General features: G+C 43.5%; 1 protein-coding gene across 1 annotated transcript in view; it reads right to left on the bottom strand.

The window, feature by feature from the left end:
• LOC121855870 (pleckstrin homology domain-containing family G member 7-like) overlaps positions 1 to 19,106 on the bottom strand; it is a 38,772-nt gene extending 19,666 nt beyond the window's left edge. The window contains exons 1-4 of the mRNA XM_042351036.1: positions 18,797 to 19,106; positions 10,271 to 10,366; positions 3,470 to 3,574; positions 2,755 to 2,871 (exon numbers count right to left, since the gene is read on the bottom strand). Coding sequence (XP_042206970.1) covers positions 2,755 to 2,871; positions 3,470 to 3,574; positions 10,271 to 10,366; positions 18,797 to 19,105 — 627 coding nt within the window. The 5' untranslated portion in view covers position 19,106. The remainder of the gene's footprint in view (positions 1 to 2,754; positions 2,872 to 3,469; positions 3,575 to 10,270; positions 10,367 to 18,796) is intronic.
• Between the last annotated feature and the right edge of the window lie 4,755 nt (positions 19,107 to 23,861).

The following is a 23,861-nucleotide window of genomic DNA, read 5'->3' as shown; positions in this document are numbered from 1 at the left end:
TGGTCGATCGAGCCAGCTTTGCCGGCTCGTCGCCATGTTGCACCCGGCACCGAAAATAGACTGGGGAGGGGAGGGTAAGGGGTGAGGAGGAGGGTGAAGGGTGAGGAGGAGGAAGGAAAAACGAGGGAGGGTGGGGGTGGAGGGAGAGGAAGAAGGGAAGGGGTGAGGAGGGTAGGTGGTGGAGGGGAGAGGAAGAAGGGAAGGGGAGGGGAGGGTAGGTGGTGGAGGGAGAGGAAGAAGGGAAGGGTGAGGGAGTGAAGGGGAGAGGGGGGTGGAGGCTAATGAGAAGGGATAGAGGAAGAATGACAGGGGGGAGGGAAGATAGTAGAGAGAAAGGGTGGAGAAAGAGAAGAAGGGAAGAAGGGGATTGGAATAAAGGAACTGGGAGTGAGGAAGGGAGAGGAGGAGGAGGAGGAGGAGGAGGAATTAGGGAGAGGCAAAAGTAAAGAATAAGCGAGTAAATGAAAGAGAAAAGTAGGGAAGGAGTGGGGGGGGGGCAAGGGGGGATAGGAGATAAGAGGTAAAGAGGGTGAGGAGGCCAGGGGTTGGAGATGAGAGGGAGAGGGAAGGAGAGGGATAAGTGGAAACGAGTGGGTGTTATTACCACAGGAACCAACCATATGGCGGAGGTTCACCGACACGACACATCAACAGCAAAATCATAACCAACTCGACCTGCATTTAATACCTACGTGGCAACACAGATATTACCATGACAACAGGAAAGTCTTCTATAGCCTATGACAACCAAAAGAAACAAGTATATGGTAAAAAAAATATCTTCCTATTCAGAGAACTTTTTGATGGTATTATCCATTTATGAAAAGATTACAAATATAACACCACTTGTTAGGATGAGTCTGTAACAATGGCAACCAGTAAGACTCGGACATATATTTTTACTGTATATTTTCTTTACAGAGATTTAACACATTTAAAATTAATTGTGAGATTAAAATTTCAAATTGCGTCACAGATCAGTAACGTGGGCTATTAATCTTCCCCCTTGGAACCACACTGTGGGATATTGCTGAGAGAGAGAGAGAGAGAGAAAGAGAGAGAGAGAAAGAGAGAGAGAGAGAGAGAGAGAGAGAGAGAGAGAGAGAGCATCAAGGGAAGTGGCTAATCAAACAGTGATTTAGGAGCTAGGAAAAAGGGGTTAATTACACACACACACACACACAGAAAAATAAAGTCTGGTAATAACTCGGATTATTTTCTTCATCAACAAATATTCTCACAAAGGGAATAAATTCAATTTTTTGTTTGTTATATAACCTAAAGTTAGTGACGAGTGTGCCTACCAGAGTGTGTGGAGTGAGTGTACCAGAGTGTGTGGAGTGTGTCTACCAGAGTGTGTGGAGTGTGTCTATCAGAGTGTGTGGAGTGTGCCTACCAGAGTGTGTGGAGTGAGTGTACCAGAGTGTGTGGAGTGTGTCTACCAGAGTGTGTGGAGTGTTGTGTCATTGTTTATGTGTGTCAGTGTGTTTGTGTGTGTGTGTGTGTGTGTCTGTCTATCAAAGTATACGTGTTCATAAGAAAGTGTGAATAATTTGTCAATGAGTGTGAATGTTAATGAGTGGATAGCTAACTCACTCAGGTTAGATTAGGTTGGGTTAGGTTAGGTTATGTTAGGTTAGGTTAGGTTAGGTTAGGTTATCTCATTGTGTTACATAAGACCCTTCTAATCATTCGTTTTATTAGGCAAATTCCCTCGTTCCAATCACTTTAGGATCCATTCACTATCCAATCAGTTGTAATCGCAGCTAAGTGCTCGCTAACGCCGACTCAATGATAACTCTCACAGCTCTTAACAGTTCGTCGGATTAACGCCAATGAGTGACGCTCTTAATGTATTTACCTCTGGTTTGGGACTTCCGGTTGTCTGTCTGTCTGTCTGTCTGTCTGTCTGTCTGTCTGTCTGTCTGTATTTCCTTCATAATCATTGTTCTTTCTTTTCTCTCTTCATGCTTCTTTTTTTAACATTTTACTCTTTACTCTTTGTCTCTGTTGACTCAGGAAACAACGTGGCCGTCACTGCACTTGATCACGTTTATTTCCCCAACAGTACAGTTAGTTACTCATTCACAGCTGGGTAAGAGGGCGTCCTGAGAGTCAACGAGAGACTTCTTAGTACAGAAGGCGAGCTCTGTATCCACCCAGCCACCGCATTCCTTGTTAGGGGAGAGAGGGGGAGAAGGAGGGGGAGAAGGAGGGGGAAAGGGGCAGATGAACTGTTCTAGCTTGCATTGTCAGACTCGACGTGTGTAAACAGAGTGACTGACAGGCAGACAATTTGACAGAGAAACAAGAACTATACCACTATACACATTTACACGTATAGAAACATAAACAACTGACCAGCTGGTAAATATATACATAACCAATAACACGTAGCGATTCTGACAAACAATCAGAATATCAGCTTCTTCATATACTAACACACAAAGCGTATAAAGAAACTAATTGACACACACACACACACACACACACACACACACACACACACACACACACACACATTATTAGTTTTATTCTCATTATTTTTGGACTGAACACAAATACACAAAACCGGAATGCCACTAAAATAATTTACACAGAAACACTCAAAAGTAGAAGAAAAAACTAAACACAAAACCTCCCAAACCCATTAAAATAAGGCACAAAACCCTTCCCTCCCCTAAAACAAATAAATAAATAAACCACAATAAAACCAAATGGAGGGTACAGAAAAAAAACCCACAAAAGACTTACCTTTTCGAATTCACAGAATTCTAGTTGGCGTCTGAGGGTCTCGAGGTAGTTAAGTGCGTTGATGTAGTTAAGTGCGTAGCGATGGTAGGCTTGACACAGCATGGTGGCCTTACTGCCCTGCGGAGTACAACCATATGTCGTCAAACCAGGGTAATGTGGAGGAGGAGGGGGCAGGGGGACTGTGGAGGAAAGGAGGAGTGTGTGAGGGTGTGGAGGGGGAGGGAGGGGGGGGACGGGGGATGTTTGTGGAGGGAAGGGGAGGGGGGAATGTGTGTGAGGGAGGGTGTGGAGGGAGAGGGGACGGGGATGTTTGTGCTGAGAGAAGGAGGGGGAGTGTGTGTGGGGGGAGGGGGGGGGTGGAGGAGGGAGCAGGGGATGTTGTGGAGGAAGGAGTGTGTGTGTGAGGGGGTGTGGAGGAGGGGGGGCAGGGGGATTTTTGTGGAGGAAGGAAGGGAGTGTGTGGGGGAGGGGGTGTGTGGAGGAGGGGGGACAGGGGATGTTTGTGGAGGAAGGGAGGGTGTGTGAGGGGGGGAGGGGGTGTGGAGGGAGGGGGGCAGGGGGATTTTTTTTGTGGAAGGAGTGTGTGAGGGGGAGGGGGTCTGGCGGAGGGGGGGGTGGAGGAGGGGAGGTGTGTGTGTGGAGAGGGAGGGGAGGGGGTGTTTGGGGGAGGAGAAAATATGGTAATGGAAGTTATAGCAGAGAGAGAGAGACTGACCTTCTGAAAGAGCTTGACCAGCACATTGGTAGTGTCCAGCTGACCAACAGGAACTTGGTGTTGTTCCAGCAGATTAATGAATTCCTTACAGAACGCGTACGTCACCTGTAATAAAGGTCAGAGGTCAGCAGGTCAGGTTTACAACAGAGAACACAGGTCGGTGATCAAAGCATACAACACGGGTCAGAGGTCAGGGGTCAAGCTTACAACGTTGTGTTAATGGATGAATAAGGAATACACTAAATTCAATCTATTCCAGGACTGAGCGTAGGTTAAAAGGTCAACGTTCTTCCTGGGTTATTGACAAGGGAGAAATAAGAGAGGTGAGAAGGTGTGCATTAACAATGTGATCAAAACCTTTTTTTATGTGTACGTGTAAAGGTTAAGTGAAGCTGTATTATATCCCCAGGTCAGAGGTCAGAGGTCATCTTTATTATCACGTCATTAAGAATAAATAAAGGAAAATAATTGTGAAAAAAATAGATCAAAGCTGCGGTAGTGAGGTGTTGGCTATACGCCCGGCAGCGCGTGTAAAGAGAAGTACTAAACAAACACCTTCCTGTGTAAAAAGAAAAGAAAAAAGAAATGCCACCTTTTCAGTCAGGTTTAGGGCTGACTAACGCACCCTTTACAGTAGGGATGGTGTGTGTGTGTGTGTGTGTGTGTGTGTGTGTGTGTGTGTGTGTGTGTGTCTGTGTGTGTGTGTGTGTGTGTGTCTGTGTGTGTGTGTAGACCAATTAAATAGAGTGTCCCTTAAATGCTACAAGTTAAATATGGATATTCATATAAAAGCAGACAAAAAAGTCAGTCTTTGATAATTGTAAATTTAGAACAGCACAGCACAGTACAGTACAAGTGGGAGTTTGACAATAAATATAATATGTTATGTGTTTTTTTTCATTATTGTGATGCACTAACAGTCACCAACGGCTTCAACTGGGGATTTAGAACGTATTTTTTGTATTTACATCTGAAGAAAAAGTTTACTCGGGATCATAAACTAAAAGCCTGTGTGTGTGTGTGTGTGTGTGTGTGTGTGTGTGTGTGTGTGTGTGTGTGTGTGTGTGTGTGTGTTTCATAACCATATACAAATAAACACGCACACACACACACACACACACACAAAGAGACCATGGAAGGTTGTGGCAGAGGCGGCCTTATAGAAAAACTCTATATTGTAATCCTGAATATTTCTCGTCTCTATAACTTAATATCGTGAAGAATGTTTCTTAGTAAATAAGTACAGTGTATTATGTTAGGTAGAAATGGCGTCAATGTTTTATGTAAAGGGTTTTAACTTGTCTAAATCTGACAGAATAAATGATTAACCAGGAAATTAATTGTTATCATAAACAGTGTTACTAACGAGCACACACCTCAATTTTTCTTTCATTCTATTTAGTTCGTACCAGAGCACTGTTTACTGCAGTTGGTGAGCGATATGAACTAAAACAAAAGAATTAATATTTTCGATGTTCAGTTGTTTGTCCTTCCTCCCCTGCCCCCTATTCTCCCCTTCCCTCTTCCCCTCCTCCCTTCCTCCCCATTCTCCCCCTCCTCCCTTCCTCCCCATTCTCCCCCTCCCTCTCCCTCGCCTTTATAACACGTAACCCACATCATCGATAAAACATACTAAACATCACAATACAAGTGGAAGTCGAACCCTGGAACCCTGACACGAGAGATGGTGGGAGCGACACCACTGAGCCGATGGGACGCAGAATGCTTTCAAAAACAAATGGATGTTCAGCGCTAGATCAAATTGACCAGTTCTTGTAAACACTGAGCTGCGGTCCTGCTGCTGACTCTAATGTTGCAGATCACGGGTTCGACTCCCGCTGGCTGGTGAAGATTAGTGTTATATGGCTGTGTGCGTCTATATACACAACAGACAACAGTACTCACACAACAGACAACAGTACTGACACAACAGACAACAGTAATCACACAACAGATAACAGTACTCACACAACAGGCAACAGTACTCACACAACAGACAACAGTACTCACACAACAGACAACAGTACTCACACAACAGACAACGGTACTCACACAACAGACAACAGTACTCACGCAACAGACAACAGTACTCACACAACAGACAACAGTACTCACACAACAGACAACGGTACTCACACAACAGACAACAGTATTCACACAACAGTACTCACACAACAGACAACAGTACTCACACAACAGACAACAGTACTGACACAACAGACAACAGTAATCACACAACAGATAACAGTACTCACACAACAGGCAACAGTACTCACACAACAGACAACAGTACTCACACAACAGACAACAGTACTCACACAACAGACAACGGTACTCACACAACAGACAACAGTACTCACGCAACAGACAACAGTACTCACACAACAGACAACAGTACTCACACAACAGACAACGGTACTCACACAACAGACAACAGTACTACACAACAGAGACAACAGTACTGACACAGCAGGCAACGGTATCACACAACAGACAACAGTACTCTCACAATAGGGAACGGTACTCACAACAGACAATGGTATCTATGACAACAGACAGCAGTACTCACACAACAGACAACAGTACTGACATGGCACAACAGTACTTGGATATTAACAGACAACAGTACTTGATACACAGACAAACAGCATTGACATGTAACAGACAAATTGTGCATGACACAACAGACAACAGTACTCACACAACAGACAGCAGCACTCACACAACAGACAACAGTAATTCTCACACAACAGACAACAGCACTACAATCAACAGACAACAGTACTCACACACAGACACAGCACTCACACAACAGACAACAGCATTCTCACAATAACAGACAACAGTACTCTCACAACAGACAGCACTACAACAGACAACAGAACACACAAATAGGACACAGTACTTACACAACAGACAACAGTACTACACAGCAGATAACAGTACTCACACAACAGTAACAGTACTCACACAACAGGCAAATAGCATTAATAACAGACAACAGTACTGACAATAAACAGACAACAGTATTCTCACACAACAGTCAACAGTATTCACACAACAGACAACAGTATCTTACACAACAGACAACGGTACCTTACACAACAGACAACAGTACTCACACAACAGACAACAGCACACACAGACTATTGGTACTCACACAAATAGACAAGAGTACCCACACAACAGACAACAGCACTACACAATAACAGACAACAGCATCACGCAAATAAGACAACAGTACTACACAACAGACAACAGTACTACACAACAGACAACGGTACTCTTTCACAACACAACAGTATTTCCACACAACAGACAACAGTACTCTCAATAATAACAGACAATAGTGCACTACACAACAGACAACAGTACTACACAACAGACAAACGGTACTACACAACAGACAACAGTACTCACACAACAGACAACAGTACTCACACAACAGACAACAGTAATTTCACACAACAGGCAACAGTATTCACACAACAGGCAACAGTGATTCACAATAACAGGCAACAGTGACTCACACAACAGACAACAGTACTGGGATTAATAACAGACAACAGTACTGACATAACAGACACAGTACCTTGCTACCAACAGGCAACAGTATCATAGAACAGACAAGCAGTACTGACACAACAGACAACAGCACTCACAATAACAAGGACAACAGTAATTCTCAGACAACGTACCTCACACAACAGACAACAGTACTCACAATAACAGACAACAGTACTACACAACAGACAACGGTACTCATAATAACAGACAACGGTACTTCACACAAACAGACAACGGTATTCACACAACAGACAACAGTACTCATTAATAACAGACAACAGCACTGCTGATAATAACAGATGCAACAGTACTACAGCACAGACAACAGTACTGACAACAGACAACAGTACTACACACAACAGACAACAGTATTCACACACAACAGACAACAGTACCTTTCACACAACAGACAACGTAAACACACACACAACACACAACAGTACTCACACAACAGACAACAGCACTCACACAACAGACAACAGCACTGGCTAATAAATAGACAACAGACTCACACAACAGACAAACAGTACTCACACAAATAGACAACAGCATCAATAACAGGCAACAGTATTCGCACAACAGGCAACAGCACTGATTACCAAACAGACAACAGTACTTGGACAACAGACACAGTACTGACAACAGACAACAGTACTCACACAACAGGCAACAGTACTCACAACAGACAATAGTACTCACACAACAGGACAACAGTACTCACACAACAGACAAATAGTACTCACAATAACAGACAACGGTATCACACAACAGACAACAGTACTCACACAACAGACAACAGTACTCACACAACAGACATCAGTACTCACACAAATAAGACAACAGTACTCACATAACAGACAACAGTGCCTACACACAACAGACAACAGTACTCTCACACAACAGACAACAGTACTCACACAACAGACAACAGTATTCACATAACAGACAACAGTGCTCACAATAAATAGATAACAGTATCTACTAATAACAGACAACAGTGCACTACACAACAGACAACGGTACTCACAATAACAGACAACAACAGTATCTCACACAACAGACAACAGCACACAACAGACAACAGTACTACACAACAGGCAACAGTATTCACATGGGGAATATAGCACAGTACTGACACAACAGACAACAGTACTCACACAACAGACAATGGTACTACACAACAGACAGCAGTACTCATTAATAAATAAGGCAACAGTACTGACACAACAGACAACAGTATCACACAACAGGCAACAGTACTACACAGACAGTGCATTGACAATAACAGACAACAGTACTCATAATAACAGGCGTATTCATTAATAACAGGCAACAGTACTGACACAACAGACAACAGTACTTACACAACAGACAACAGTACTCACACAACAGACAACAGTACTCACAATAACAGGCAAATAAGTACTCACACAGACAACAGTACTGACAATACCGTGACAACAGTACTAACACAACAGACAACAGTACTCTACAATAAACAGACAACGGTACTCACAACAGACAACAGTAATTACACACAGACAACAGTACTACACACACAACGGTACTCACAACAACACAACGGTACTACACAACAGACAACAGTACTGACACAACAGACAACAGTACTGACACAATGACAACAGTACTGACACAACAGACAACAGTACTACACAACAGACAACGGTACTCACAATACACTGTACCACACACAGACAACAGTACTACACAACAGACAACAGCACTGACAACAGACAACAGTACTACACAACAGACAACGGTACTGATACAACAGACAACAGTACTACACAACAGACAACAGTACTACACAACAGACAACAGTACTCTACACAACAGACAACGGTACTACACAACAGACAACAGTACTCTACACAACAGACAACAGTACTACACAACAGACAACGGTACTCACACAACAGACAACTGTACCACACAGACAGTACTCACACAACAGACAAATGTTAATGGGACACAACAGACAACAGTACTTCACACAACAGACAACAGTACTCACACAACAGACAAATGGGTACTACACAACAGACAACAGTACTACACAACAGACAACAGTACTACACAAACAGACATCAGTACTCTCACAACAGACAACACTACTCACACAGACACAGTACTTGGGCTAATAACAGACAACAGTACTCTCACACAACAGACAAACAGTACTCACACAACAGACAACAGTACTCACACAATAGACAACAGTGCTCACACAACAGATAACAGTATTCACACAAACAGACAACAGTACTACACAACAGACAACGGTACTCACACAACAGACAACAGTATTCACACAACAGACAACAGTACTCACACAACAGACAACAGCACTCACAATAACAGGCAAACAGTATTCACATAACAGGCAACAGTACTGGACAACAGACAACAGTACTCACACAACAGACAATGGTACTCACACAACAGACAGCAGTACTCACAACAGGCAACAGTACTGACAACAGACAACAGTACTTGCTAATAAACAGGCAACAGTACTCATTAAATAAGACAACAGTACTGACACAACAGACAACAGTACTACAATAACAGGCAACAGTATTCACATTGAATAGGCAACAGTAATTGATAATAAACAGACAACAGTACTTACACAGCACAACAGTACTACACAACAGACAACAGTACTACACAACAGGCAACAGTACTCACAACAGACAACAGTACTGGACACAACAGACAACAGTATCTGTAATAACAGACAACAGTACTCACAAACAGACAACGGTACTCACACAACAGACAACAGTACCTCACACAACAGACAACAGTACTCACACAACACACAACGGTACTCACACAACATACAACGGTACCACATCAACAGACAACAGTACTGACACAACAGACAAACAGCATCAACAACAGACAACAGCACTGGACACAAACAGACAACAGCATCACACAACAGACAACGGTACACAACAGACAACGGTATCATGGACAACAGACAACAGTACTCAATAACAGACAACAGCACTGACACAACAGACAATGCGCACTACACAACAGACAACGGTACTGATACAACAGACAACAGTACTCACACAACAGACAACAGCACTACACAACAGACAACAGTACTCACAATAACAGACAACGGTACTCAATAACAGACAACAGTAATTCACACAACAGACAACAGTACTCACATTAACAGACAACGGTACTCACACAACAGAGTTCGTCCAGGTTACCAAACAACAACTCAGGCTCGGCGAACATAGCGTATCCGTCTACCTGGATTTTCTTGAGTGGCTCCATGTACACCTGTGGGATACATACACATGTGCGTTAGAAGTGTGTACAGCTATGGAATACATACTCATGTGAATAAGATGCGTATTAGAAAAAAAATATATTAAATAACATTGCAAGATAAACGAAAATGCAAAGGAATTGAGAATTGCAATCGTGCGTTAGAGGTTTAGAGTCGAAACAATCTATATGCAATAGTCCGGTTACCTGGAAGTTTAGTTTATGTACCTGTATGTAGTGTGAATAGGATAACTGTTTCTATTCTTGAACGTGTGGAGAGGGAGAGGGAAGGAGGGAGAAATGAGAGAGGGGGAGAGAGAGGGATAGAGAGAGTGAAGGCGTGAGATTGAGAGAGAGTGACAGGTGGAAATATTTACTGGGTACACGAAAGAGATGGAAAGTCGGGGTCAAAATCGTCATGACTAGAACAACAGTGACCCCCTCTCTCTTGTCATGCGCTCACACGGAGGTCAAACACAGGCCTGATAGAAGAAACACGCACGCAAAGAAAAAAAATATCCAAGACATACCCCTCCTTTCTCCCTTAGGACCAGCCTGCAGGTTAACAACTCATGAAATATTTACCTGTCAGCCGAGACACTTTTGCCACTGAATCACCAGCGGGAGACAGACAGACCGACAGACAGACAGACAGACGGACGTTACTCCAATACAGCAAATTAGCAAGTTACCTGAGGAGCCAGTGTACGTGAAATGACAGGTATATATGAATGAACAGTAGGTATATATGAATGAACAGTAGGTATATATGAATGAACAGTAGGTATATATGAATGAACAGTAGGTATATATGAATGAGCAGCAGGTATATATGAATGAACAGTAGGTATATATGAATGAACAGTAGGTATATATGAATGAACAGTAGGTATATATGAATGAACAGTAGGTATATATGAATGAGCAGCAGGTATATATGAATGAACAGTAGGTATATATGAATGAACAGTAGGTATATATGAATGAACAGTAGGTATATATGAATGAACAGTAGGTATATATGAATGAACAGTAGGTATATATGAATGAACTGTAGTTATATATGAATGCAATTATCCTTTATAAAGAGTAAATTAATTAAAAACTATAGAATGGTGAATTACTATGATAGGGGTATTGTGACCACTGGTTGAATAGTTTTACAGTTTCATCAGAATAAATGTACACCATTAGTCTTACTTGTTTGTGATGGTGGTAATGAATGATATTGGCCTCTCTCTCTCTCTTCTCTCTCTCTCTCTGTTCGTCTGTCTGTCTGTCTGTCTCTCTGTCTGTCACTCTCCCTTCCCTGTCAGCAAAAGAATTTCCAATTACGAAGGATTTTCTGCCTAATCGGCGTTCTTAGAGGCTAAAGCTCTTGACATTAGACTTATAATTAAAAAAAATAATAACCAATAATGTATAATAATAATAATGACAGTAAATGGTAACAGGGGTCATTACTAAGGGATGATAAACAGAAGATGCATCACAGAGTCAACCAGAAACAATTGGGTAGGTTAGGTTAGGTTAGGTTAAGTCACATTGAGTTTGGTTGTGTTTGATTAGTCAGGTTTAGTTAGGTTAAGTCAAGTCGAGTTAAGTTTGATAAAGACAAATTTAGGTTAGGTTAAGTCAGATTAGGTTAGGTCACATTAAGTTAGTTTAGGTTCCTTGCACGAGTCTGGATATCAAAGGGACCCCACATATCAATGCGCCCTCCCTCCCTCCCTTTCTCCCTTCCTCCCCCAGCACCATGACAACAGCTCTAGGGAGGAACTGAGAATGTCAGGGGTTCACTCGGGCAAGGAGAGAGAGAGAGAGAGAGAGAGAGAGACTACGATTAAATTCTACATGATGTTTGGTTGTCAAGGCGTGAAAATTATAATTACTGTACGGCGGTTGTTAAGGTCAATGGTGTGTGTGTGTGTGTGTGTGTGTGTGTGTGTGTGTGTGTGTGTCTTTTCATTATGAAGAATACACTGAATCTTTGTGTCCAGTAAACATAATGAAACTTATAGGTAAACAGACACACAGACAGACACACAGACAGACAGACAGACAGACAGACAGACACACAGACAGACACACAGACAGACACACAGACAGACAGACAGACAGACAGACAGACAGACAGACACACAGACAGACAGACACACAGACAGACACACAGACAGACAGACACACAGACAGACAGACACACAGACAGACAGACACACACACAGACAGACACACAGACACAGACACACAGACAGACAGACAGACAGACACACAGACAGACAGACAGCCCTAAAACACGTTACACCTGATCAGCACACTCATCAACAGATTGTCTTAGATATGTGATACTGACTCTCCTCGAATCATGATCACTGATTAACCTCACCTCACCCTCACCTCACCTCATCTCACCCCCACCCTCCCTCACCTCATTAATTAACTCATTAAACCTTTCATTAATCACCTGGATAAGCTTTTTGGGCCGCCACAACATTAATCAGTAGTTTTTACATCATCGTCTTGTGGTAACTCAGTTATCTCTACGTGTGTCAGTAGCTCTATACCTGACTTGCCATTATTCCCTCCTTGATGAGTATGTATGTATGTATGTATGTATGTATGTATGTATGGATGGATGTATGTATGTATGTATGTATGTGCGAGAATAGAATATGTTTGCCACCCTGCTAAGAGGAACGGTTTAGACTGATGATAGTGTGTGTGTGTGTGTGTGTGTGTGTGTGTGTGTGTGTGTGTGTGTGTGTGTGTGTGTGTGTGTTATGCATAAGGTGTATAGAATTTCAATACACATGACTTATCTATATAAAGTCTCCTCCTTTCGTTACTATCTCCCTCATCCGTCTCACTTCCTCCACTCACCCCCCCTCAGTTACCTCTCTCCACTTCCCCTCACTCTACAAAACGTCTATATTCCATTAAATCCTCCTCTCTCTATATATATATATTTCCCCTCTTATACTCTTCCATCTTTTCTATATTACCTTCGGAACTAGAGACGTATTTTAATTTTTTTTTTGTATATAACTTTTTTTAGGTCTGTTTTTTTTTTTTTTTCTGGAGACATATTCTTTTTTTTTTGTTTCTTCTCTCTTATTTGTCTTTAATAATTGTATTCGTCTTCCAGCCGTTTTTGTTTCGTCTTCCAGCCGTCTGGGAATTTGTTTATCATCCTGATTTCTTGGTTCATTACACACAGTTGATGGCTTTTGGGTGAGTGAGGGTATAGAGGTCAAAGGTCAAGCTGTACTAGATACGCCTACGTACATATACACACACACACACACACACACACACACACACACACACACACACACACACACACACACACACACAGACACAGAGTTAAGTGAGGGTCTGTATTATGTGTTGATCTGTTAATGTTGACGATTATGTTGATGTTGATATTGACCATGTTGGCGACGTTGATGATTATATTGGCGTTAATGGTAAAAGTTAATGTAATAAAATCTCCCCCTCTACTCCTCTCTATCTTTCTATCCATCTCTCTTTCTCATTTCGACCTAAAATAGAAATTCACTCGACAACCAAACCACGGAAATAAAAGTACCACCTCGCTTTCTCCCTACCAATAGAGAATAGAAAGTTGTACCCTTGGCAAAATCCCACGTAAGTAAAAAGTTCCTCTTCTGTCACCACACCCGTCTCTGTTTATCTGTCTCTCCCTTCCATCGTAAAATAGAAGAGAGCATCCTCGTTACACAAAAGGTAATCTCTCTAAACATAGTATAAAATAATGGTTCGCCCTCAAGTTAAGTGAAGAGAAAAAACATTGTATATCTGTTTGTTTTATCCACCGTCCCTCCTGGTCGGGTCAGGGTATTTCTGGCAAGTCAAGACACTTACAACCGAGGCTGTGTTTTGCGCAGTGGCACTTAGAGAGAAATTGACAGGGAGAGAGAGAAGCAACCAATCAAACAGACGGAAAGACAGACAGCAGATAGTTTCTCACTTCCCAACAACACAATACGGAAGAGTCATCTGGGTACACACTTATGCATAATGATGTCTCTTGTAGGTGTGTGAGTGTTTGTCTAAGTGTGTGAGAAAGACAGATATAACGACAGAGACACACACATACATCTCCAGTGAATGGACGAAAATATCCTATAAATATATATAATCCTTCCATCTTTATTCCGGAGGTTAAATGAGCCAGTTAGATCAGTTCTCAAGGCTGAGGTTCAAACACCCTCTGACCTTTTCCCGGAGTCCTGGCATCAGACAGGAGGTCATTAAAAATTCATGTCAGCTTCGTGGTTAAGTCTTCGGATGTGTCGCGTGTTGGCTGACCCTAAACTGACACAAACACGGATCCGGCTCCTGAACAAATGATAGGGGCGGTGGAACAGTAGGGTGAGTGAACCAGGGGTAGGGCGAGTGAACCAGGGGTAGGGCGAGTGAACCAGTGGTAGGGCGAGTGAACCAGGGGTAGGGCGAGTGAACCAGGGGTAGGGTGAGTGAACCAGGGGTAGGGTGAGTGAACCAGGGGTAGGGTGAGTAAACCAGGGGTAGGGTGAGTGAACCAGGGGTAGGGTGAGTGAACCAGGGGTAAGATGAGTGAACCAGGGGTAAGATGAGTGAACCAGGGGTAAGATATGTGAACCAGGGGTTAGATGGGTGAACCAGGGGTAAGATGAGTGAACCAGGGGTAAAATGGGTGAACCAGGTGTAAGATGGGTGAACCAGGGGTGCAATGAATGAACCAGTGTTAGCATGAATGAATCAAACGAACCTTCAAAGCGACGAAACAAAAATAATGGAGGATACCAACTTTTAACCTGGTAATATACCCATAACTAGCTCATCAGCATATAATTTGCATATGCCAATAAAATAAAAAAAAATTAAAAGAGAAATAAAATACCGGATTACATCTTTTATTTGACTCGACGATGAACATAGAATAAATTTCACTATACCTCGTGGCATCCATTTACTTTTTTCTTAAATTATTTGTGTTATTTTTAGTTATGTGTCCGGGTCATTTGAGTATATGATAATAACTAAATTCTCCTGTTTGGAAGGAAAGTACAAGGGAAAAAAACACTTAAAGAGATTGAAAAAGTCGTAGCGGTGGTCGTGCTCAGCCAGACGATAGGAGGAGCGTCGTTTGGACTGTTTAGGTCGTTAACCTTCAACTTCTTAGAAGACGCTGGACAAAGGCTTCTGTTTCAGCGTGTGTAATAATGCCCCTAGAGGGAGGTGGAAATGGAAGGGTCATTGGAGGAGGAGGAGGAGGAAGAAGGGAAGAGGAGGAGGGAGGGGAGAGGAAGAGGGGAAGAGGAGGAGGAGGAGGAACTGGAACTACATACACACCATCGTCAGAATAGTAAAAGTTAATTGTATGTTAGAGAGTGATGGTGATTATGTTATGAGAGAGAGAGAGGATGAATGAACAAGGTTGGGTGAGGCGTGAGAAAGAAAATGGCGTTTAACAGGGAGGTCAGGAAAGGTCACGGGGTCACTCAGTACACACATTGATTCATCGCCATTAAGGTGAAGCGTACAAGGTCAAGTGAATGCAGGTGAGCTTATTGTATAGTGATGGTAATGATGCTCCCCTACCCTCCCCCAGCCTCTCCCAGCCTCCCCCACCCTCCCCAGCCCCTCCCAGCCTCCCAGCCTCCCCAGCCTCTCTCAGTCTCCCAGCCTCCCCCCAGCCTCCCCCAGCCTCCCCAGTCTCTCCCAGCCTCCGGCCTCTCCCAGCCTCCCAGCCTCTCAGTCTCTCAGCCTCCCCAGCCTCCCCAGCCTCCCCCAGCCTCTCCCAGCCTCCCCCAGCCTCCCAGCCTCTCCTGTCTCTCCCAGCCTCTCCCAGCCCCCTCCCCAGCCTCTCCTGTCTCTCCCAGCCTCCACCCCCAGCTTTTCCTCCCAACCTCTCCCAGCCTCCCCAGCCTCTCTCAGTCTCTCAGCCTCCAGCTCTCAGCCTCCCCAGCCTCTCCCAGCCTCTCCCAGCCTCCCCAGTCTCTCCCAGCTCCCCAGCTCTGTCTCCCAGCCTCCCCAGCCTCTCCCAACCTCCCCCAGCCTCTTCCAGCCTCTCCCAGCCTCCCAGCCTCCCCAGCCTCTCCCAGCCTCCCCAGTCTCTCCCAGCCTCCCCCAGCCTCTTCCAGCTCTCCCAGCCTCCTCAGCCTCCCCCAGTCTCCCCAGTCTCCCCCAGCCTCACCAGCCTCCCCAGGTCTCTCCCAGCCTCCCCAGCCTCTTCCAGCCTCCCTGCTCCCAGCCTCCCCCAGCCTCCCCCAGCCTCCCAGCCCCCCAGTCCTCCCAGCCTCCCAGCCTCTCCCAGTCTCCCAGCCTCCCCCAGCCTCCTCCTCCCAGCCCCCACAGCCTCCCAGCCTCCCAGCCTCCCCAGCCTCCCCAGTCCCTCCAGCCTCCCAGCCTCCCAGCCTCCCCAGCCTCCTCCCAGCCTCCCAGCCTCCCCCAGCCTCCCCAGTCTCTCCCAGCCTCCCAAGCCTCCTCCAGCTTCCCCCAGCCTCCCCAGTCTCCCAGTCTCCCAGTCTCTCTCAGTCTCTCCCAGCCTCCAGCCTCCCCCCCCAGTCTCTCTCCCCACCTTCACCCTTTCCCAAGTCTTTAAGCTCTCACAGTCTCTAAACTCTCCCAGCCCATTCTCTCCCAGTTTCTCCTAGCCTCCTAGCCTCTTCTACCCCCTCTGTCTCCTAGCCTAACCTCTCAGCCATCACTGTCATCCCCAGCTTCCACTTCTATTTATAGTCACTTCTGTTTCTCGTTTTCTGTCTCATTGGCTCTTTGTTTCTCTGGATTTCTTTCTTATTCTTATTCTTTGTCTATCTTTGTCTTCTTTCCATTTTGTTTCTGTCTTTTTCTGTTTTCTACAATATTCTTTTCTCTTTTGACTCTTCTTATACCTTTTATTTTTATTTATTTTGTATAATTATCTCTTTCCTTTATTTTTAATTTGGAGGACATTCAACCTGCTATTGTTAAAGGAATTGTTTTCTTGGCTACAGTGTCCTACCACGATAAAACAATAAGGTTAATAGAGAGAGAGAGAGAGAGAGAGAGAGAGAGAGAGAGAGATAATTGATGTCTCACGTACTATACTTAACACTAGGTATTAATACTCACTATATATATATTCTAAAACGTCTTGTATTGTAATCTATTTTTTTTATTTGTAGTATAACTGAGTCAGCTGTTTAGTATCGCGAGGAAGAAAAATTATTATAAAATGTATATACATTTTGAGGAGATATAAGGTTCCTGTGAGTGATTGAAAGTACGTAGCAATGTTTATAGTTTTTATATTCATAAGAAAAGAACTGTAATAAAACAACATTTACATAACAACATATTTCAAGGATCCGTGTCACAAGATATCACACGACAGATATCTCTCTTTGTACTCATCACAGACCCTCACTTTCAGCGTCATGTCACCCGTCCGTCAACATCAACTCAAATTCGGACATGAAAAAAAAAAGGTGTGTGAACAAGCGCGTAGGAATCGACCCACTCGCTGCCTCACTCAACTCTAAATAATAAAGGGAACTCTAGATATCTTAACGTGAAATATGAAAATGTATCTAACTCTCTTGTTTTCAGCTGTGATCCACAGTTCAGGCCAAATGGTGCTGAAAATGCCCTGAGACTCTACTTCATAGCTTGGAGGTGACCACGTCCCCCCAAGCCCACTTACGGGGAAAGGTTATGCCACAGACAGCTCTATGTGAACTTGCCCTGGCGGTATGGTGTTGCTGCTGAGACTACGACTTTAAGCTGGGGGGTGGGATGTACGTGGGGGTGGTGACGCATGTGTGGGGAGAGGTGAGGATAGGGAGGGTGGGGAGCGGTAGGGTTGGCATGTATATTTGTTTGTAGATAAATGTGTACATGAGTGTATGGACAGGTGTATGTGTGTTTGGGACCTTGTGGGGAGGATGAAGGGTCGTCAGCCACATCGTCGTGTTGTACAGTATTGCAGTTTAATAAATATTTCTTTCAGATCGTTGCTACTAAAAAATACTAGAAAAATTATTATTAAACTCTTGGCGTTGTCGACGATGTTTAGTTCTGATGTCCACACCAACAGACTTCAACAGACACACATATCATCCAGTTATCATCATTAGTTAATTACCCTGCCATTGTATAATTAATGTGTCTGTTTTCATTGGTTTCAGAGGCAGTTAACAAATGAGTTGTTACCTGAACATGTCTCTGTTATTTCCTTGTTTATTTTTTGCTGTTAATTAATTATATTTCTGGTGTGTTTGTAGGAGGCACACCCCGGCACTGTTGTTTTCATGATAAAAGACAAAACTAACAAGTTTAAGATCAGTTCCGGGAGGCCTCCTGACCTTTGAGAATATCAAAAGGAAAATGAATAAGAACAATGTTATTTCAAGTGTGTGTGTGTGTGTGTGTGGCAATGGGTCGGGTACTCACGTTTTTGAGGACCATGAGGTGGTCGTAGAGGAAGGCGCACTCTGACTGGAAGAGGTCCCACACCGCCTCGCGTCTCTTCGTCTCCGTCTTGTTTAGCGAGGCTCTCACGTTCTCCCTGGCGATCTCTAGCGCCCTCTCCACGCCGGTCAGCCCCCCACCTATCTTAGCGCTGTTAGTACCTCCCAGTGGAGACTTATTGAGGGACTTGACGGGCGAGCGGTCAGGGTGGACTCGTTCACTGAGCAAGTTGAGGAGCCCGACGCGGCCACGGTCCAGTGACCGCTCGCTCATGGTCCTCATGATGGTCATGGGGTGACGCTTCCGGGGCAGCGGCGTCTCACGGTCAAAAGAGAGAGGGCCGACAGACGGTCATGCTTCTCATGTCTGTCGGCGGGGTCGGGTCGGGGGTCGGGTCTAGGGTCGGGTTTGATGGAGGGCGTAATGAGTAGCTCCCGATCATTGAGGGCCACTACGGGAGGGTTAGTGCCCGTCGTCGTTGGCTCCAGCAGGAGTAGGGTGTCCGGCGACTCCGTGGAGGTGGGGGAATCCTGCTCCCCTTGAGGACCCCCTTCCATAAAGGACACGAAGTCCATCCAGCACATACCCTTGAACCTGGACAGCTGCTCGTCCTCGAACTCACTGGGCTGGAGACAGCTGAGCACCTCCTCCAGGCCACACAGGGACTCTGACTTGGTGCGGCTCGACCGATCAAACTGTGGAAAACACAGAGGCTGGGTTAGTGGCGTGGTGGTGAATGTTTATTACTTGATTATATTGAGTCAGAGGTCGACCAGAAAAACAGTACGTGGGGAGATCAATTCGTTTGTTCTCCCTGATGTAGCACTTTATCCTAGAGAACAGTTCTACCACATCTAGTTATATAACTGTTATATAACTTACTGGCTCTTGTTCAACTACTAAGGCTCATTAGGCACCGATCACTTCACAACAGACAAATAAAACAAGTAAACAACGTACGTGCCTCGGGGCTCTTAACACACTGTAAAGAATTAAACTCTTATTAGGGAAAGAAGAAAGACTTGACTGACAATAGTTAAAGAAAATATATATAAAATTCTCAATTATATATATAGATAGATAGATAGATAGATAGATAGATAGATAGATAGAAAGATAGATAGATAGATAGATAGATAGATAGATAGATAGATATAATAGCACACTAGACAGTTCGTATATTACGTAAACCAGACATAAAAATAATGCTCATTAACACAACACGGACTGAAGATAATACGACTACGTACAGTATCTCACGGCCTCATTCTTAAATATTTCCCCAGACTTATACAATTGTCCTAAGTGTATAATTATGACACAAGTCTTTGCTATCTAAACTTCCCTCTTTTGGTTTCTCTCCCCCACTTTGTTCTCTCATCTCTAGCTTCCTTGAGAACCGATCCATGGCAGTTGTTGTCGAGCGATCGATTTCTCGCTCTTTCTCTACCAATAGTGGCGTCCCACAGGGTTCTGTTCTTTCACCAACTCTCTTCCTTCTTTTTATCAATGATTTACTTCACACTACAACAAATTCTATCCATTCTTACGCCGATGATTCTACTCTTCACTCTTCCTCACATTTTCCCCTTCCTCCTAACTCTCAAACTAGATCTGTTTCTAGAACTGATATCATTACTTCTATCAACGCGGATCTGTGCAGCATCTCTGAATGGGGAGATACAAACTTGGTTAAGTTCAATAGTAACAAAACTCAATATTTACCAATTACTCTTTGTAAATTAGACGATCTCCCACCAATTACATTTCAGGACGCTATCATCCCCCCAAATTCTGAAATAAATGTGTTAGGCCTCACCATTTCCTCCAATATGTCCTGGAAATCACACATCCTTAGTATAACTAAAGCTGCCTCCCGAAAATTGGGAATGCTGTACAGATGCCACAGCTACTTCACTCCTGAGCAGTTGCTCCAAGTATATAAGGGATTCATTCGTCCCAACTTGGAGTACTGCTCTCATATCTGGGGTGGCTCTCTTTCTGTCCAACTATTAGATAGGGTGGAATCAAAGGCATTTCGTCTTATTAACTCTCCTCCTTTAGTCGACAATCTCTCTCCCCTTTCTCTTCGCCGCAATGTTGCTTCACTCTCTCTTTTACAGGTACTTTAACGGGCAATGTTCAGTGGATTTGGCATCCTGTGTACTGCCGGCAAGGCCGTGGGTTCGTAACACACATCTTGCCCGCGGTGCCCACCGTTTCTCTGTGGATGTCAGTCACACGAGAATAACCCGTTATAGTACCTCCTTCTTTCCTCACACAGCCAAACTGTGGAATGCTCTGCCTTCTTCTGTGTTTCCATGCTCTTACAATCTGTCTCACTTTAAAAAGCTGGTTTTCTGGCATCTTCGTGGTGTAGATTAATACAGTATAACCTTTCTTTCTATATTTTCAATTTCTTTCCGTTCTTCTTTTTTTTCGCCCCCCAGGCTCCGTTGTGGGCCGTTTGACCTGTGCCCGGGCGAGCTAATTCCCGTAAAAAAGAAAAATAATAATAATAATAATTTTTATATGCTGGATCCAGGAAAGTTTTATAATTGGTGTGTTAATCATATAAGATATATTCTAGACGTGTTTTATAATACTAAAACAGTTAACAGACTTCATATAATCGGTGCGTTTAACCCACAACACCTAACAAACATTACAGATTAAACCATCGTCCTCAAAGGGTTAACCATCATCCTCAAAGGGTTAAGACATCATCCTCAAAGGGTTAAACCATCGTCCTCAAAGGGTTAAACCATCATCCTCAAAGGGTTAAAGCATCGTCATCACAGGGTTAAACCATCATCCTCAAAGGGTTAAACCATCGTCCTCAAAGGGTTAACCATCATCCTCAAAGGGTTAAAACATCATCCTCAAAGCGTTAAACCATCGTCCTCAAAGGGTTAACCATCATCCTCAAAGGGTTAAAACATCATCCTCAAAGAGTTAAACCATCGTCCTCAAAGGGTTAAATCATCGTCTTCAAAGGGTAAAATCATCGTCATCAAAGGGTTAAATAATGTACTCAAAGGGTTAAATCATCGTCATCAAAGGGTTAAAGCATCGTCCTCAAAGGGTTAAATCATCGTCATCAAAGGGTTAAATCATCGTCATCACAGGGTTAAACCATCATTCTCAAAGGGTTAAACATCATCCTCAAAGGGTTAAACCATCGTCATCACCGAAAGGACAGCCATCATCCTCAAAGGTTAAATCTATCGTGTAAAGAGATGGCGCTCATCCTCAAAGGTTGAAATACTCGTCATCACTGGGTTCGTATCGTCATCACAAGGTTAAACCATCATCCTCAAGATTGACATCATCCTCGAGGTTAAACCATCATCCTCAAAAGGAATTTAAACCATCGTCCTCAAAGGTTAAACTTCATCGTCATCCTGAGGTTAAACCATCATCCTCAAAGGTTAAGCCATCATCCTCAAAGGTTAAAGCCATCATCCTCAAGGTTGAAGCCATCGTCATCTGAGGTTAAACCATGTCTTCAAAGGTTAAACATCATCTTCAAGGTTAAATCTATGTCTCAAAGGGTTAAACCATCGTCATCACTGATTTAAACCATCGTCCTCAAAGGTTAAACCATCATCCTCAAGGGTTAACCATCATCCTCAAAGGTTTAAACCATCGTCCTCAAAGGGATTTAAACCATCACGTCATCACAAGTTAAACCATCATCCTCAAAGGTTAAATCATCGTCATCTGAGGTTAAACCCTTCAAAGGAATTAAAACATCATCGCTTAAAAGGGTTCAATCATCGTCATCAAGGGATTAAACAATGTCCTCAAAGGGTTAAAACATCATCCTCAAAGGGTTAAACCATCGTCCTCAAAGGGTTAAAACATCGTCCTCAAAGGGTTAAGCCATCAGCCTCAAAGGGTTAAACCATCATCCTCAGAGGGTTAAAGCCATCATCCTCAAAGGGTTAAACCATCGTCATCACAGGGTTAAACCATCATCCTCAAAGGGTTAAATCATCGTCATCACAAGGTTAAACCATGTCCTCAAAGGGTTAAAACATCATCCTTGAAGGGTTAAATCATCGTCATCAAAGGATTAAACCATCATCCTCACAGGGTTAAACCATGTTCTCAAAGGGTTAAACATCATCCTCAAAGGGTTAAAACATCATCCTCAAAGGGTTAAACCATCGTCCTCAAAGGGTTAAGACATCATCCTCAAAGGGTTAAAACATCATCCCCTCAAAAGGTTAAACCATCGTCCTCAAAAAGGTTAAACTATCATCCTCAAAGAAGTTAAACCATCGTCCTCAAAAGGTTAAACATCGTCCTCAAAAGGTTAAACCATCATCCTCAAAGGTTCAAGCATACATCCTCAAAGATTTAAACTGTACATCATCCTCAAAGGGTTAAACCATCTCGTCCTCAAAGGGTTAAACCATCATCCTCAAAGGGTTAAAACATCATACTCAAAGGGTTAAAACATCGTCCTCAAAGGGTTAAACCATCATCCTCAAAGGGTTAAAACATCATCCTCAAAGGGTTAAAACATCATCCTCAAAGGGTTAAACCATCATCCTCAAAGGGTTAAACCATCGTCCTCAAAGAAAGTTTTATACTCCCTTCAACTTAGTGTCGCCAGTGTAGTTTAAAGCAATGTTCAGTGAGGCTCTATGACTTGCTGATACTTAATATGACTAGAATTAATTATTTTTAGCAGATTTAAGTAGGTGCTAATCCTCTTTCCGTGCTGTGATGTCATTAATGGAAGGAGGAGAGAGAGAGAGAGTTGGCACATCTTCCCGGTAATTGGTCCGTTCACGCCTCACCTCGCCCAATCAGATACGTTGGGCAGCGTACTTAATCCAATCAAAAGGTCGCAGGCGTGAGGTAACCAGGGGGGGTATGTGTGTGTGTGTGTGTGTGTGTGTGTGTGTGTGTGTGTGTGTGTGTGTGTGTGTGTTTAAATGATAATAGATAAATAGAAAAATCGACAGACAGACAGACAGATAGAGAGACATTTTCCTCGTTATTTAATTATGTGTCGCGGTTACCAATGTAATTT

The sequence above is a fragment of the Homarus americanus genome, unplaced genomic scaffold (genome assembly GCF_018991925.1).
Source record: "Homarus americanus isolate GMGI-L3 unplaced genomic scaffold, GMGI_Hamer_2.0 scaffold32972, whole genome shotgun sequence".
NCBI classification, from domain to species: Eukaryota; Metazoa; Arthropoda; class Malacostraca; order Decapoda; family Nephropidae; genus Homarus; species Homarus americanus.
The sequence above is the reverse complement of the archived record's forward strand: the minus strand, read 5'-3'. Positions and strand labels throughout refer to the sequence as shown.